Here is a 19,519-nt window from a genome sequence, read left to right on the forward strand (position 1 = left end):
GATAAAATAAAAAATTGTAAATGTTCAAAAAAATTTTTCTGGGTACCGTAATATTAAAATAAAAAATAAATACAAATTTTTTCTCACAATTTACGAAATATTCCAAAATATGCTAAATGAGTTAAAATAAAATATTCTCAAATATGCAAAAAAAACTTTTTTCTATGCATTCAGAATTGAACAAATCATCCACATTTTTTACCCTCATAAGACTGCATAGACCCAGTAACGATATGTAAAAACATATAAATCCGGTCTTTAGTAATAACACTAATGGTACCGCGCAACACGTGATAAGTATATGCACGCATTATCCATATTTTAGGAAAAACGAATAATATAATAAGCATAAAAGATCATGACTTTGTACAAAATATATATTATATTCCCTAAAATATCATAATTATACGAATGACGTCGATGGACAAGTGTCCATCAGACGAGCACCAGCAGAGAAACCACCAAGTCAAATATTAAGTCACATCTCGTTTACCGAGGTTTATTATAGTTAATTATTTTGGACTTAGAATATTTACGTTAAATTAAAAATAATATACATAACTCATGCATTCAACTTGTTATTTATTTCAAAATACTTCCATTACTGAGCTGAAGTAGTTGGTTCGTTACAAGAACAAACATAATCGGGAGGGTGACTTTTTTCCAACCGATGACGGAACCTTGAAGAGGTTTAAAATAATATGTAAATCGGTTACCGACTGTGGCGCAGGCATGGACGACGACCTCATATTTCATAATTTCAACAATAAATTATCTGCAGTAAATATAAGTGCCTACTCGGAGCCATAATACAACAAGAGCTCGCGTAGTAGGTAATCGACACGTTTGGCTCGATTAAAGCGGCTCCTGCGCGCGCGTATTATTATAATATTATTATTATGATATTGCAGTAATACGTCTCGATATAAAAGCGAGGTGTTTGGATCACAGATCAAGGATTCAATGCATTTGCAAGAGACGTGTCGGAGTCGTAGTAGCTATATTATATTATAATACTTTTGATGAGCAGACTCGTGTGTCGCAACGGAAAAACGGCAGTCATCGGAACACGACGATTCCAATTTTATGATCGTACCCACACCGATATAATAATATATTATGCTCGTTACGGCACAGATACAGCCGAAGGATAATAACATTAATCGTATTATGGGTGGTGACGATATTATTACTCTATGAATGCGATTACATTCGTCGTCTTTGGAAACGCGTGTGACGATAACCACGGTCGCTCCGGGTATAACGTTAACAGGCGAAATGATAATAATATGTGCTTTGGCCACTGCGTCACGACCACGATTTAAGATATACAGGTGTTGCGTATCGAACTCACATAATTTGACCGGTGAACTAACTATCTGAAACAGCTGTTCCCAGTACTACTAGCGCACCCTGAGGACAAATTTAAAGATTCAATAATACTATATACTATAGGTATTATTGGTATCAAAAACAGATAACCGTGGTAAGTGGTTTATGTCGTTATGATATTATATATATATTTAACATATTTAAACCACAACGAGCGATAGTCATTGCGGGCCCTCAGCTGTTTCAAATAGTTGGTTCACCAGTCATCGTAAAGTACTATTCGTTATAGGCCGATGTTTAACCTGTATATCTTAAATCGTGGTCACGACCGCGGTTTAATAATAATTTATCTGCAGCGGTGTGCATCCACGCGAGTTATTATCGTTCGACCCGACATCATAACAATATCATATCGCTGTTGTTATTAATTCGTTTGAAATTTCAAATTTATCGGCGATGGATAAACATATTTACGTTTTGACATTTTTTTTGTACGGACGAAGAGAAAACGAAAGAATGTATAAATTAATCAGTTTGCCTACCCGAAGGTGTCTTATCTTTATCGGGTACATTGTTCATGTACAATTTTAGAACTATGACACAAACTATCAATTTGATAGTGACAACATTTACAAAAACTGGTTTTTATCGAATAATTATTTCGTTATATAGAAACGTCAGATTCGTTATTTGGAGATAAATGTACGTGTAATTAACAATGAAGGTCATAGTTCGTTAAATGGAAGTTCGTTATATGGAAGTTTCACTGTACTACGATTGGCAGTTTAACGGTTCAATAGTTTATTCTGAATCTTGTCATATTGTGTAGGTACGTACGCGTGGCGAGTGGACCGCAAATTTCGCGGGGACCCTCTAATATTGTTTAGTTTAGTCGAACCTTGGCCAAAACTCAACAATTCAAATCGAACGGAAGATGTCATTATGAACCGACTCAGAATTGGTCACACAAGAGCTACTCATGGGTACCTCCTAATGGAAAATACCGAACCACCTATACGCCGCTCTTGCAACACTTCCTCTACAATCAAACACATCCTCATCCACTGCCAAATATTCACGGAAGCTAGAGAAGAATGCAAAATACCAGACGATCCGTGTGAAGCCATCGGACCCTATGCTGACATACAAAAAATTATCACTTTTAAAAAAAAAATTGAAATGTACAACTTCATTTAACCTATCATTTTTTGTCAAATAATCATATTGTCAAGGCTGGGCAAGTTAACGATTTTTTTTAACTCAGTTAAGTTAAGTTAATATGCACCAATAACAAAAAGTTAAAAGTTAAAAGTTAATTTAACTATAGGTTAACTCAGTTAAGTTAATATACACTTTTTGTTAACTTTTTATTAAGTTAAAAAAAAGTTAATTTGTTTATACAACGCTAGCGCAATTAATTTTTTTCCAACCCAAAACTAAATTATAGGATATAGTGTTAATACTTCATACAGTATTTCCATATAAGTTAGATTCGAATGACATACATTTTAAACTTTAAACAATTAACGTCATATATTTTTTGACATGAAAAAGGAATAATCTGAAATAGTGAAATATTATAAAATTAAAAACAAAATAAATTAACTTAACTTACTTCTTAAAATGAAAAATTAGCTCGTTAATTTCACGTTAATTAAGAAAGAAATTTAGTAAGTTAACAGTTAAGTTAATGAAAAGCCAAAAGTAACTAGTTAATTTAAAAAGCTAAAATAAAATTAACTTTTTAACTTAACTTTAAATTTTTAACTTGTTAATGCCCAGCCTTGCATATTGTAACCATGATGTTGATGCTGTAACAATAAAAAAATATTTAGTTTGTTATAACAATGATACAAGTAGGCACTACCCTTTTGCCCGTCCAGACTATATTGTAAAACGAGCTCATTATAAATAGAAAAACGCATATTTTGTTGCGCGTCCAATTCAAGCATCGACGTTTTTCAAAACCTTCCGATTTTCACTGTTTCTGATTAAGAAATTAAAAATCCAAAACGCTCTCCACGAACAATGTTTGTAAAAACATATAATATTATTGAAACGATAATACTGTCGATAAGAGGACGATCGATTTTAAAGGGGTTTTATGTACGCGATTTCAGTGAAATTCTAAGGAAAACAATCGTTTGAATAATAGTGGACTTTGACTTTGATAATACAATATCGTGAAAAAATACCGGAAAATCGCAAAAGTTCTGAAACGCCTCTTATTTTGGTCGTTCTTACCCGAATTTCCGATTTGAGCCCTTCTCAACGTTAAAAACAAAAACAAAATAGCACTAAAGACCAATAGTAGCTACCTCACGCCTAAATCAATACAATGTTATCATCAACTTGTCGATGCGTAGTTATTGCGTATACATATTATATTCCTATAACATAATGATATAATATAGCAGTGCGTTTCGTTTTTTTTCTCGATAAATTCACTCGTCTAATGGATTTCGGTTGTTGGAAATCGCGTGACTGAAACATTAATTAAAAATGTAATGTCCACGGCGGCGCATAATATGTGGTGTTGCACCACCTACGAGACTGTTACGGCCAAACGACTATAAGAGCCGCATTCGTAGATAATGAAAATAAAATCTATAAATTATTGTCATACCCATGTGTTATCGTCGTTACGAGCAGTCGCGATTTCGATGGTTTTATACGTATTAGTTTTCGAATTTTACGACACCCGCGGTTGCACGACGGCGGGTCGGTGAAAGCGAGCCGTGCTTGCGAGGGACGAGGAAACGCGACAGAAAAACACATAATAATATTAATATAATATCGTCGTAATTTATAATCGAATGTGACGTGCCTGTATTATAATATAGTCGAAAAACTAATAAGATCGGACATTTTATCGAAACTATTACCGCGGTAAGCCGCGACCGTGGACCACCTGTTACGCGCGGTAATCCGCGTATAATTTACGACCGCGAGTCGATTTCGTCGCCGGTGTGTTAACACGAGTTTTACTATGATAATATATTACCATTATTGTTACTACCGATTTCCAGTCGACTCGTCGTCGTCGTTAATATTGCCGTTGACCAATTTGTCAGGATTCTTAGGCCCGAGCTGCAGGTGACGTAAGTCATACCGGCCGACCGTGTGTGTGTCCTCTCGTCGGGACCAGAACCAGTATAATATAATATTACGATGCCTATCATGGGTGATAAATTTCGCCGGTTTCTAGTGTTTTTTCTAGTCGGAATCTCCATCGTTATAATCGATTATTGCTCAACAGCCGCGTCCGTATAGCGAAAAAATCCATGTGCGAGCCGTCACGTCGTTTCAATAAATTGTACGACGATAATATTATGCGCAGGCTGTACGGCGTGGTCAAATAATTATTATTAATGTGGTGACACTGGGGACGTTGAGAAAAAAAAGCCCCCTATAAAAGTCCCAAAATTAGGGTGTGCAGAGCGTACTAACCTTTCGGTTAGACAATACATTATATTACGTATATTATAGAGTCTTCCGGCCCCGGAGACGACACTACGGCGGCGGCAACGGATTTTCATCAATATTCATTATCAATTAAGCGCCGGCATGTTTTTTTTTTTTTATTTCGATTTTATTAACATTTTCGTGACGAGCTTCACAAATCAACGTTCGTCGAAATCATTCTTCTGCCGACGTGTCGTGGATTTTTCACAATGGGACCGTAAACAGAGGATAGGTTTTTCGCAACAGTCACAATGTTTTTTTTTTTTTTTTTTCCCGGAGACATCAATTGGATACATTTTTCATCGTTGTACCTTTTAATAAAAGCTTTCGCAAACAATGGAATTCGAATTGAAACGCACAGATCGATTTGGCTGTTGTTTCTTTTAGTTTTTTTTTTTTTTTACTTTACCTTTGTCGGACGACATTCCAACAAGAATATTAGGTGTACATATTATTATTATTATTCGGGCGTTTTGGAGAACGTAAGCAATATCGGAGATTGCGGATCGATATTATAAAAACGACTGTTTGAGCTTACGGACAAGCGTTATTGTCGTCTTACAAAGTTAATGTCGTCCAACAAACCGAGATTAGTATATAGAGTGAAACAACGTAATGTCGTAAGTCCATTGAAATGTTTTTAGAAATCTTATATCCTGCAGTCGTCGGTTCAAGTATAAATCTAAGTATGGTCGAGTCAGATTCGTGCGATAAAAAAATAATGTTTACTCGTTTAATTGAACAAGTTAGGAAAGCTCATTCCGTTATTCCCGATTTCTAAACACAATAAACTATAATTTCATATTAGATTATTTGGTAACCTTGTAGTTGTGTTTAATTTATCGCCTATTTTTTTTTGGTTAAATTCTAGCTACTACGACGAATCACTATTAAAATATACTCATATTTCGATACGTTTTCGATACTGGCAGTTATGAATTCACTTGGAATAGAACCATGGTTATACATACAATCTTAATGCAAACAATGGTAATTCGCGATCATGTACTAGTAACTACTAACTAACGGACGGACGGACAGACACAACGGGGATATAAAGCGTTCTTAGAAACCTAAAATATTGCGACTTTCTAGTTTGTACCGTTTTATTTCGTTCTAAACGAATTGTTTGTACGTCTAATAAACTGTGCTTGGATACTAATCGTTAGCCTGACGTCTTAGGGTATCGCACTCGGTGGTACCTAACTCGTAAAAGGTAACCATACCTTACAAGGTGGTCTATCGTCACACATACCTTAATGAGCGTCACGCACTCCGAAACTCCCGTCGTCTCAACATGTAAATTAATTATTGATCGAAAAGCGATTGATTTCAAATTAAACTCTATCAGTTTTCGTTTAGGATTGATGACGTAATCACTGCGGATTGGACGTCGCAAAGTTTAAAGGAATCGATTTTCAAATGTAATATTATTATTATACGTTTGCACGCGGGTGGACCTAATATTATAAATATTTATTTCCTATACAGCTGACCAATATCGACCAATACCCCAATATTGTCGACTTATCTAAGAAGTGTGTGTAAAACCAGTGGATTGAATCCTACGCTCATTGTATATTATGATTGTTTGCGTCAACTTGAGGCGAAACGTGTAAAATAATCTTTTAAGGAAACCGTGATTTTTTCCAACCATACAAATTACGGTAGGCACGTCTTGATAATCGCGTAACCACAATTTATTGTTCCACTAACACGTTATCGTTGCTACCTATTTATTGAAACTCCACCGAACTCCACCAAATTATTTTCGATCGGTTCGTAATCATTTTGTCGCGTGTTCTTAAATCGGACATCAACGATAGGTTTTTCAGTCTTGCGCGGCCGCGGGTCAGCCTGCGACGACGCACAGCAGACAGACGGTCAGACGAAAAAAAAAACATGACCACTTCTTTTTATGGAAGTGTCGACTGAAAATCGAAATCGTTTAGTCCGCGTCCGTCGTCGCCCGCCGAGTGAGTACGATTTGTAAAAAAAAAAAAATCATATTTCAGCAGTTATTACGATAAATATTATTACGTCCACACCACTTCAAGCCCGTCAACAGTCACGCGAATAAGCTCCAACTCCATACAAAGCAATGACTGTGAGCGTGACCATTACCGATTCGAAATGTGCCGCCCACACCTAGCCTGTCGCGGTATTCGATGCGAAATATTTTATACGTATATATTGCGCGCGCCATCTATGGGGTAACTAATTGTTTGTAATTGAAAAAAAAAACGATTGACAAAAAACTACGATAAAGAGTAGGAGGTATATAATATTTGAATATTATAGTAAATATCTTTTCGGTTCAAACTCATATTACAACACGGCTGGCTGTTCCCGTCACGTCGAATTAAATACCCCTAGGATTAACCCCGTCTTAAGCTCCCGTTACCCGCACATAGAGATGTGAGCTCGGTAAATTTACCCGGTAAAATTTACGGGTAAAAGTAAATTTACGTACATTTTACCGAGTATTTTTTTACCCGGTAAATTTTTTACCGTTGAAAAAAATTGAGTGACCCCTCATTTCCAATGTTTTTACAAGTGGAATAAATTTTATCATAGATAATTATAAATACTAGTGTTTATAATCAATGGTTTTAGTGGTTTTACCCAAAGCCAGTGTATCCAATACGTGAATACATCAATAAAATGCAAACACTATTATATGTTTTAGTTTATAATCTATTTAAATTTAAATTAAATTAAATCAAATCTAAATTTTAAATTTAGTATTTAAGCATTATTTGAAAATTGAAAAGAATTACACCTAAAATTTTTGTTTTTCAAAATTTACCAATTTACTGAATTTTACGTAAATTTACCGAAAATTTTTTACCGGTAAATTCCATATCTCTACCCGCACATAGGTTTTCAACGCGTTCGTTTCCCACACGGCATTTGGGAAATGATAATATTTTGTGAAAGTTTTAAAATGGTTGAATAACGAAAATTTGGCTTATGATATTTTATAAATATTTTTTTCTAATTATAACAAAGTATTTTACTATAATATGATTGCATATAAATGTTGACTTAATATTTTTATAATGTCTCCGTAAAATGTTTTTTGAAAATACATTATTCAAGTATTTTGTAAATGTTTTTATAAAATATTTCCTAATTATTCGCGCAACATTTAAAAATATTTTGGCAACTATATTATTTTCCTGAAATCATTTTTACTATAGTTGGGAAATATTTTTATGCTGTGTGGGTTTTAGGTGGAGGGGGGTGGGTGGGTTTCGATCGAGTACATAGCACAGGTCTAACTGTAGTACATTCGAACACGGCTACTATTCGATTTTCCGCGTGACCAACGAACGAATGAAATTATATTTATGTTTCGCGAGCCCCACTTCAAAATTCAAAATTCAAACGAAAAAAAATTGGCTCTGAAGTGGGATCACCGCAGTGCCGTACTTCAGAACCGCGAGTTCGAAGGACTTGGGACCTGACCTAACCTGTATTATTATGATGTCGTGTGTGAATTACGACGACTTTTAAACGCGCCGAATCGAAACGCGACGTCGTTACAAAAGTAACGATAATATATAAATACGTTCCGCGGCCGGGATTAAATCGTCGGTCCGTCCGAAAAGGCCACGTCGCGTGAGTCGTTATCCCGCGGCCGTTTTTAAGCGTCGCGCGTGTAAATAAATGTCCGTCGCACTCGGATTTACTGCAAATTGAAAGGGAGCGGACGTGTACTTCGTGGGGCGAAAAAAAAAAAGCGCGCCCGAGGGAGAAACGGTGTCGCGGTGAGGGGGGGGGGGGGTGGTGGCGAAAAAAACAACAAAAATGCCAATTTCGTCCCGTCGACTCGACGTCGTATTTCCACGGTCCGCCCGCGTTCGCCCCCCCCCCCCCCCCGACCTCCGCTTATATGTCTTTAGGGAAAATACGATCGGCGACGTACGGAGAAATACGCTCGCTCTTCGCACACACCCGCAAAACCCGCGCACCCGGAAACTAATAAAGTGCCTTTGTTAGGATCTGCTTTCGCGTATATATATACGCCAGCCGGGTCGGTGTAGTTGCGCTCGCACGTGTGGGTGCGGGTCGGGTGGATTGGTCGGGGGGGGGGGGGGGAGGAGGACCAAATCCGACGGCGTTAAACGTATGCACGCGTTCACGGTACATCGGCCACGAGGGTTTCGCCGTCGTCCCGTTTTTCCGTCGGGTCCAGGTTTCGGGGTCTGACGTCGATAATTTTCCCCGCGTACATTATATATTATTATATAATATATATATTTATAAACGAGTATAGTGCAATACATAACATATATATATATATATACACGCACACCTAAGCTCCGCGTCAAACGCGGTACATAATATACGGCGGTATAGTAGCTGATGCCGCGACCGTGGTATACGGCGTGCACGTGGTGGTGGTGGTGGTGGTCGTATTACACACGCGCGAGATACGTATAACGAAAAAAAAAAAAGAAGCGCTTTGCTCTACTCGGAAGAGCGGAAAAAACACACCCAAGCGATATTATTATATATATTGTACACGTGCACCTAAACGTATATATAGGTGCGTTTCATTTTTTTTTTTTTTTCGAATTTCCCAGGGAATAATAATGTCTTCTCCGTTCGTCCCGCAGCCTTACCGACTATATGTATGTACATACATCGCCTCTCTCTCTCTCTCTCTCTCTCTCTGTACATATATATATATATATATATAACTACAGACAACCGAGTATGTGTATTACACGCCTCTGGCCGGAGAGCGACACCCTATTAGATTTTCGCTCGAAAAACTCGTTTATATGAAAATGTTGAATATATCATTATATATTATATTGTCTCGCGTTTTATGATATAGCCTTTCTATACGCCGCCGTAGCGTGTAATATACATATACATATTATTATATTATAGTTTATCGCGCCAATCGTCTATGTACACGACGTTAAGGGCGTTATTACGATAATATGGGCACGGAGCGAAATTGATTGCCGCGGCACAGCAGGCTCACATTATTATTTTCGAATGATGACAGTAAAAGTTGAAAAATAATTTCTATTGGTTCGACACCATCGTTATTGTGTTATAATATTTTGTACACGATAATATCATCACCGCAACCTTAGAAAAGTGTTGAGCTCCAGACCGGGAAGTTATAAGTCGAGACTTGAGAGAGTCGGATTAACCAACGAGAGACGAAGAGTGTAAATGGGAAGACATGACATGACAAATAAAATTACTTTCGTTACGATCCGCATTTTGAAATTGGATTGCACTATACGTTTAGTATAACACTTTTTATTTTATATGTCTTAACAGGTACAAAAAATCAAAAAAAAACAAAATTCAATATACAATTTTTTTTTAAATCCAATTTGTAAATTTGGTTTTTAAAAAAATGTACACTGTAAAGACATTAATTTAAGTCATGTTGTTGATTTTTTGCAATTTTCAGAAACCTTATTATTTTTTTTTTTTAAGTAAAGTTGTAAAAACATTTTAAATTCAAAAAGTATAAGCTGATTTTGAATACTGCTTGTGAAATTGTGAAGCTGAATATTTTTTTTAAAAGTTGTTACCGTTCAAAAGAGTGATTTTTACTTAAAAAAATATTGAAATTTCATAAAATCCACTTGACAATCATGAGTATTCTAAAAACCAGATTTTCAAATAGCCTATTTCGGAATTTTTAAACAAAATTTAATACGATTTAAACATTTTTATTTTGAGTATTAAAAAATAAGAACGAAAACTTTTCATATTATAATTTTATAGGTGTAACGCACGAGTCGATCAATCATAAAAGATCAAATTAAAAAAAAATATTAGTTATAATAAAAGTTATTTCATTTTTCATGTATTTCTGTTACATCTCGTATGCCCAATACGAAAGAAAATCATGTCACGTTAATGAGGACGATATAATTAAACCCTTCGACATAAACCTATCATTGTATCGTATAATTAATATTGGTTGACGTAAGCCTAATATTAAAATGTCATAATACGACAACAAAATATTGTATCCAAAACGATACGGTGATGGTTGGCCTCCAACACTATTACCTTAACGTCCTCGCGTCGTGCGATTACAATATGATCATTATTTCTATTATTCTATATTATCACATGTTATCTTTGTAATTATTATCAATATTATCATTTAACGGTTTTTCGTTTTTTTTTTTTTTTCGTTTCAGATTTTCCACTCGCCGCCAGTTGGCTTGCTGAGATGACTTCTTGCAGGCGAAGACTGCAACACTGAACGCAATCCGAGACCGCACTCACGCAGACGCCATCGCCGCCCAGGGGTATTTAATAATATTATCCTGCACCCCGTCGCTAGGGGTTGATAACCACTCAAGAGACACATAAGCACACACACAGACACATAAGCACACAGACGCACGAGATTCGATCGTCCACGCCCGTCAAAATGATGTCTACCGAGATGAAAACGTTTTCGCTGTGCTTCGTCTTACTGCTGGTGAAAAGTGAGTGACGCGCAATAAAATCAATCGTAATAATAATAATCGAAGTAGTAGAGTTGTTTAAATTTTAGAAGTCGGACTTAGTTAAAAAAAAAAACCGAATTGAACAGAAAAAATGTTCGAAATTCGATTATTAATCTGAAAAAAAAAAAATTGAACAGTCAATAAGCGTTATACGTTTCGAACAAAAAAATGTTTCATGTTTTAGTTTGACGCAAAACAAAAGGGTTTGATTCGTTATTAATTAATTTGATATTAATTTAGTATGTGACCTACGAGACCGGTAATTAATTTAAAAACAGTCAAATTAAAAACGATGTTAATAATAAATTATTTAATTAATTAGTAATACAAATACAAAATAATAAAGGATTACATTTCATAATCACTAAAATCAGTCAAACACAATATCGGTTTAAAAAAATGTAAGGGTACATAAAACTATTTTAAAATTTTCACAAACAAATTGTATTTTATTTTTAAATACTTTTTGTATATTACTTAAACAATTTATGAAAATACCCGTTAATAGATCGGTACCCGTACATTGCTCGTACATAAGATAATCGTCTCGGTAGGTCACATACCAAACTATATTTTCACTCGGTAGGTCATATACCAAACGAATGCCATTAATTTAAAACCTCAGTTCAAATTCAGTTCGGTATTAAACACATCTTTCGGTTCCAGTTCGACGTCTTCATTACACTGCAGAATAATTGTTCGGTTCGTGTTCGGTTCGAGACTGTATTTTTGAGTTCGACACACCCCTATTTCGAAGCTAGGTACCTATAAAAACATCAAAATAATTTATTGCGTTTTGCATGGGCAGATGCGAGTGTTCATGGTTGTTTTATATTGTGATACGATACCCATACAACAGCATTGGGGAAATGATAATATTTTGTGAATATTTTAAAGTGCCTGAATATTGAATATTTTATCAATATTTTCTTCTCATGATAACAAAATATTGTACTATATGGTTGCGAAAAAATGTTGACTTAATATTTTTTTATAGTTTCCGTAAAAATGTTTTTTCGAAAATATATCATTAAAATGTTTTGTGTTTTATAAAATATTTTCAAAAATATGAACTTCCTGGCCAAAGGGTATAACTAAAATATTTCCTAAATATTCACGTGACTTTTTGAAATATTTTGACAACTATATTATTTTCCTGAAAATATTTTCACCATAGTTAGGAAATACTTTTATGCCGTGTGGGTAGTAGTTATAGTTGATTGACTATCATCTCAGCGCCGACGTTTTAGCGAAGTATTATAATGTTAGTTATTTATTGGAAACGTGTAAATATTTTATCGCCCGAATTTTTACCGACGCGACACTCATCGGAGCTCATCACAATATTGTGTAGACACAACAGAAGGAATAAGTACCTGTTTTATAGGAATTTGACGATTCGAGTTTTCAGAAACTCAATTTTAGCACAACTGGTAGTGGAAATCAGGTCGAGGGGACTTGACTGTAATAATGTCCCTTCCGAGAACACCATACACACAGGTCACAATAAGTATCGAATTGGTGAACAAATTGAAACATTTTTTTTCAGTTTGTTAGAAAACTGAAATGCACTACAATGTTACATACTACATTTTAGTATGGACTTTTTAAAAATAATAAAACATATTTTGATTAATTATTTTTCTCTTTGACTGTGTGAATCAAAGTATAATAATTTAATAATTGCCATTACGTTTTTCACGTCGCAAAGCAGAGATGTACCGAAAAATAATTGCACTATACTCGAATATTATTTTCAGGGAGCCGTGAAAATTAATAACCATTTCTTGTTGGTGTGCCCACATCTTTTTTATATTACAATTCATTATTATTAATTTTGAATAACGGTGAATTGTTTGAAAAATAAAATATACTTGGAATAAATGAACGTCGATATTATTTTTAAGGCTTTTGCGTTTGGCAAAAATATTATTAAAGAGTTAATGTTTTTCATAGAAAATAAATGTTTACGAATCAGCGATTTGTTTGAAAACATTAAACAGAAAAATAAAATACTTAAGATTGGATTATTCACATCTTAATAATATAATTATTAAACTTATAGAGCCCTTACAGTATTATAAAGTGGCCATTAAATAATTGTAATATATTATTTTACTATACGTCCGGATCCATACGACTGTATTAAGCCACAACAAATAATTCATTTTGTTAAAACGTTAGGTACACTTAAATATATTTAAAAATAGTCTTAAATTATTTATAATGTTACTGTTATTATTTTATAAACACAGATTTATATTATATTTATTTATTTATTTTTTTTTATTAGACAACCAGTGGCAACTTAGGCCATTGGGTGCATTTTGTATTTTTACTAAACGGTAGGTGGCTACTTGTTAACGTAAGTCATCCTTTCACATTAAAATAATACTTTTGAATTTGGAAATTTCGTTACCTACCTAATTATTCAGTTACACGTACTTACACGTCCAATAATAATTACTTGCGTACCTATCTCTCGTTACGACAATGATTAATCACTTTTGATTAATCGCGGTGTACATCATAATAAATATTAATGCTAAATCAACGAATTAAAACACTAATCGAATTGTATCATAACAGTTTCCAAACGAATTATTTATCATTTTACTGTTTATTTTATAAGCACGGATTAATACGTATATATTTTACCTACCTGTTCACGTAAGTCACATTATTACCTTGTCCTTTTGCATTAAAATATATTTCAATTTGGCAATGTCGGTGTACCTATAATACCTAATTGTTCGGTTACGTAGTGTACTTGCACGTCCAATAATAATCTCTTTTGATTAATCGCTTTTACATCATGCCCATTAATGGGACGAATCAACGAATCAAAAAACGATTCTAATTCTAATTAACATACTGTACCATAGTACAATAGCTTTCAAATGATAATTACCACAACACTCGCGCCCCGTCAAAATTATATTTTTTTGAACGCAAAGAAACGTGTTTAGAACTTTTTTTCACTTTAATTTAGTGACAATTTTCAACGTCTCACACATACTGCTCAGTTTTGCTACCTACAACCAGGGTCGGGCAAGATACTCAAAATAAAGTATCATGATACATGCATTTAGTGTATCATTGTGAATGTAGAAAAGATATTTTTGTACTTCCAAATTAATTTTATTAACTATTGAATTGTATAGTTATTATGACATTATTACTGACACTATCTCACAGAAGACAGAACGAAAAAAAATTGCACAACAATGCGAATAGTACACTGTAATTGCTTATAATATGTACTTCTAATTATTTTTTTTTATATTATGTGGAAAGACCTGTGGATTCATATTTTATGAGAACGAAAATTTCAGTTTAGTGCTTATCTGCGTATGACTGTAGATAGATAATTATATCTATAATATCTATCTGGTAGTTGAAATTAACGTTTTTAAAATTATCTTACAAGTTATAACACTGTATGGTAAATGTCCTTTATTATCGTTCATTTAGGCTCAATCGCGTCTGGACAATTTTTTGTAACAACACAATCCGCGACGAAATTATATACAATACAATATTAATAATAGACACACATTAAAAATGACCACAGTTGTGTTTTGAGTGTCCTGCAAATCAAATTACATTTTCTTGGTACTATTATTCAGTACAAATGTTTATAATAATAGTATATTGTATTTTTTGGCAAAAAAAATATACATGCTACAAGATACAATCCCAGGTAGAATTTTTTAACGATGATATAATAATAATGATATTATATTATAGTTTAATTAAAAAAAAATATTAGTATAATGTTATAATTATATTTTTAAACAAAAAAAAAAAAAAATGCTGCCTGCGATTGTATCTCCGATACTGCCAAACCCTGCCGACGACGATAGTAATAATTATAGTTTGCGGCCAGACGATTTTCAATCACGACATCCAACATTTAATCAGTCAGGTGCCTAAGTAGCTCGTCGGAGACATCGCATATAAGTTATATAATAATATCGCGGGATTGCTATTATTTTAGATTATATACCTCCTATACTTAATGGCGTACCGGTGATTGATATGAAACCACACGCCGCCGCGGTTACGTCACATATTTATGTGTTAAACTTTTGAGTAATTTCCATAGTAGGACTTATAATATAGACCTTAAACGAAATCATCAACACGTCTCTATGTCCGCGTCGGTGCGTCTGTTTATTGCGGATAAGACTAATAAGAATATCGCGCAGACCCGACGTCGGACGCGAGACACGACGTCTCCTTTGGATTTGAGTCCTCGCCCGTCGTCGTCGTTGTCGATCAAAACGACGTCATTTGCGATGGCAATTACGCCTAAACGTTCACCGACACGTCATCATCGTTACAACGTACGCGACGAATTCATTAAAATGTTACGCTCGACAAATACTAATGGGAGGTACCTATGGTAAGATTGATCACTTCGTCGATAATACTCATCGCCTCTCGTCTCCCGTCCGACGTGGCTCGGTCTTGCCGAGTGCACTTAGGGTTTTTATTCGTACATTTTCGTACGCCGTTGCACAGACTTGTAGGTGCCTACCTATACGGTAAACGAGACTGGCTGACGAGTAACGATATAATTATGATGACGGCCACCTCTCGGGCCAGGTCCGTATTAAACGGAGGAACGTCGTCGCAGGTGTCGTCGAGTTTTCGACCACCGATCGCCGTTTCATTTGTTGCTATTTGTGGAATTTTATTAAACATAAGCTACCGCCGATTTAATTATAGTTCCCGTGACGTCTTAGGGTTTCAATCTCCGAACGTATGGCATGAAAATTTTAAGCTTAACCATGCGTACAAACACAACTCGCCGTTGGATCAAAAATGATTTATATTTTAGGCACAAATTTGCGTTAAAATACAAATATTAAAACGAACTATACAGTAAAATATAATTAGATAAACTGTGAAAACACGTGAGCTCAAGAGCTTGCAGTGTGATCCTTTTTCACGTCCCACCTGCTAGATAAAAATTTAACTTCAGTATAAATTACTCTTTATTAAGAACCATAACGCGGGTAATTGTTTTTTTTTTTTACGAAATTAGTTGTTTGTGTTTTTTTTATTTGTTTAGTGCTACCTAATTAGTTAATAAGCTTTGTTTAAAATAGTTAAGTGTACTTAACAATATTAATATGATACTTTGCGCAATAATTTCATAAAGTAAACGTAAAAGCTGTCTGCAGACGTAGATGGTATATAGGTACCGCACGAATAAATAAACGATGAAAATAATAATTTTTGTAAATAAAATAGATTATTTTTACTCGAGCCTGTTGCACAAGTATATACGCAATACAACATAAAAATATTTCCTAACTATGGCAAAAATAATTTCAGAAAAATAATATAATCGTCAAAATATTATTTTAAAATGTTGCGTAAATAATTAGAAAATATTTTAGTTATATTCTTTGGCCAAGAAATTCGTATTTTTGAAAATATTTTATAAAAAACATATTTTACAAAACATTAATTCAATCATATATTTTCAAAAAACATTTTTACGGAAACTTTATAAAAATATATTAAGTCATAATTCGTATGCAATCATATAGTACAATATTTTGTTGAAATGAGAAGAAAATATTTATGAAACATAATTAGTCAAATATTCATTATTCAAGCACATGAAAATCTTCACAAAATATTATCGTTTTCCAAATGCTGTGTGGGACCTATAATTATAACGATATGCATCCGCACTAGCGACATTGTGATTATAATAAAATATATTTTACGAAGGCAGTCAAACGGTCGTGCCGTGTAAACGGACTAAAAACAATTTTCGTGTTTTCTCGTCGGTAACAATATTATTAACGTTTCGATTTTACTCGGTTTCGAGCGGGAGACACATGTCTCATCACATCATAACGTTATTAATATTTTCACGAGGACATGATAATATTATTGTAGGCATAACAGACGGCGGTTTTCGGCGCATATCGATGGCGAGAATCGATGCATGGGAGTCGAGTCTCGCGGGAGTGTTTCAAATAATAATAATTATAATAATTTTGTGTGGGAATACGGTTTACAGTCTGCGCGACTCGTGCACAATATGGACACAGATTGCGGTCGGATCCGTGAAAATTCTGCGCACAAAACGCGGATGGCTTCTCGGCTCGGGAAACTTTGAATAGTCGTCAGTCAGTGTGTCAGTAATATTCTGAATTCACGACGAATAATCCAAACACGGCGTGTTCAAACAGCTGCGGTCGGACCAATAATAATAAATTTCGATCACTGTTTACTCGCTATAACCGCGGTCATCATCAATGTTGGGAACAGATAACCAATAATTTTATCCGGATAAATATATCAGACAATTTCATGTTTTATTTTGGAAATATTCAAAGATATAGGTATTAATAAGAAAAAAATACATATTTCAAAACATATTAAAATTAAACATAAAATAAAACGGTTTATTTTTAAATACACATCAAAAGTAATTATTCGACTTAATTTAATAATAATTAATATGCGGTCATAGTTAAAATTGTATATTGATTTGATATTTTACAAAGTTATAAAATATGTTATATACTAAATCTGCATATTTCCTGGTAATGAGGCTGGTAGTTAGGCAATATTATAAATGTGAAATCGGCCGTGGAAAACAAAATATCAGCTTGGCAAAACTTCTGGTACCTTTAGTCGCATCGAAGCATCAGTAACGTCATACTTTAAGGCAGGGGCCGCCAAACTTTTCCACCAAGTGAGCTACATTAAAAAAATGTCAAGTATCCGATTAGCTACCACTATTTGCTTACGTATACTATTTATATTATTACATGCAGCACTTATCGTCGACGAGTGGCGACGAAAAATATATGAAACTTCAGTCGGTCGTGGATCGCTCGAAGGCGCACTCCAATAACGGATTCATAAGCCCCCAGAGTCAATCTGCACCCCCCCCCCCCTACTTGCCCAACAATGATCGATTTTCATGCTCGCATTGCCATAATACAACTCTATGGGCGGTGGTAACCTATAACCTTTATACTTATATTATGTCTTAACGTCATTATTATTGTTATCATCATCACATTCGCCATTACGATCGGTGTATTACATTTCGTCGTTACCACAGATTCGCATCGTTTGGCGTTTTGTATAATGGCGACGGTTAGTCACAACAATGTGGTATTATAGGTGGGTTTCTATATCATCGTCACCCGAGTGTGAGAATTCTCTCTCGCACACGATCATCATCATCATCATCATCATCACCGTTGTCGGAGTCGTTTTCGTAGTCGTCGGAGTCGTCGTCGTCGTCGTCGTCGAGTCTCTCAGGTCTAATTATCCACCGATGTCATTGGCGGATCTAGGTCGGAGGTCGCGTTCGTGTGATCTTTTTTTTTTCGCCCTCGTGTAAATCTCATCAGCGAATCGTCGTATTACAGTTGTGCGCCGGGTCGGACGGACGCGAATTTCGATTTAAACGATTATATTATTATATGAGTTACCGTTAAAAAACGAAAACTGATTCGAAAAATACGAAGGCATTTTTATTGCCGGCGTGAGACGAGAACTCGACCGAGTGGGACGTTTAAGTTTCTCACGCGCACGTCCGCCGAACAACGCATGCGCGGCACTCGCACACCCTTGAGCATCGGCCTAACCCGACTCTCATCGTTTATAGGTACACGGTCGTGTAAGTACACTTTGGCACATATTATATTATAGTGTTAAATAATTATAACAATAAATTCATAATATGAATCGGGTCAGGGAAAACGATTCCGGTTCACGGTCGCGGAAAGCGTACCTAGGTTTAGTAGGCATCGTGTCAGTGGTGTAATAATGCGATTATCAACATTATTATCTCACTGTTTCCACGATAATAGTTCTAAATTATATTTTTGGCTGTTCAATTATTGTAGACGCGCAAACAATATAATTACACTCAGACACGATTTTCCGTATTGATTGTTTTCATGTCTAACCTCCGCGTAATCACATTTATAGATATCACTCCGGTGTTTTTGAGAACTATTGCCACGATTTATGACCTTTTTCTTTACTACCTAACAATAATATAGATCGAACCATTCGAATAATGATATAATATGTACTATGTATAAATATTATACTCACATTATGAGTAGGTACCGCTGCTTCATTTCAACCGCTCGAACCGGCTTTAAGCATGTGGGTGTATTTTCGGTGTTTTATAATATATTATATATAAACTTAATATTATA

General features: G+C 34.9%; 1 protein-coding gene across 2 annotated transcripts in view; it reads left to right on the forward strand.

The window, feature by feature from the left end:
- Positions 1–19,519, forward strand: part of LOC132946368 (mucin-2) — a 130,812-nt gene that overhangs the window by 99,641 nt on the left and 11,652 nt on the right. For both annotated transcript variants that reach the window (XM_061016346.1, XM_061016347.1), the window contains exon 2: positions 10,989–11,282. In XM_061016346.1, the coding sequence (XP_060872329.1) occupies positions 11,225–11,282 (58 nt within the window). In that variant the 5' untranslated portion in view covers positions 10,989–11,224. The remainder of the gene's footprint in view (positions 1–10,988; positions 11,283–19,519) is intronic.

This window comes from Metopolophium dirhodum, chromosome 6 (assembly GCF_019925205.1).
Source record: "Metopolophium dirhodum isolate CAU chromosome 6, ASM1992520v1, whole genome shotgun sequence".
NCBI lineage: Eukaryota > Metazoa > Arthropoda > Insecta > Hemiptera > Aphididae > Metopolophium > Metopolophium dirhodum.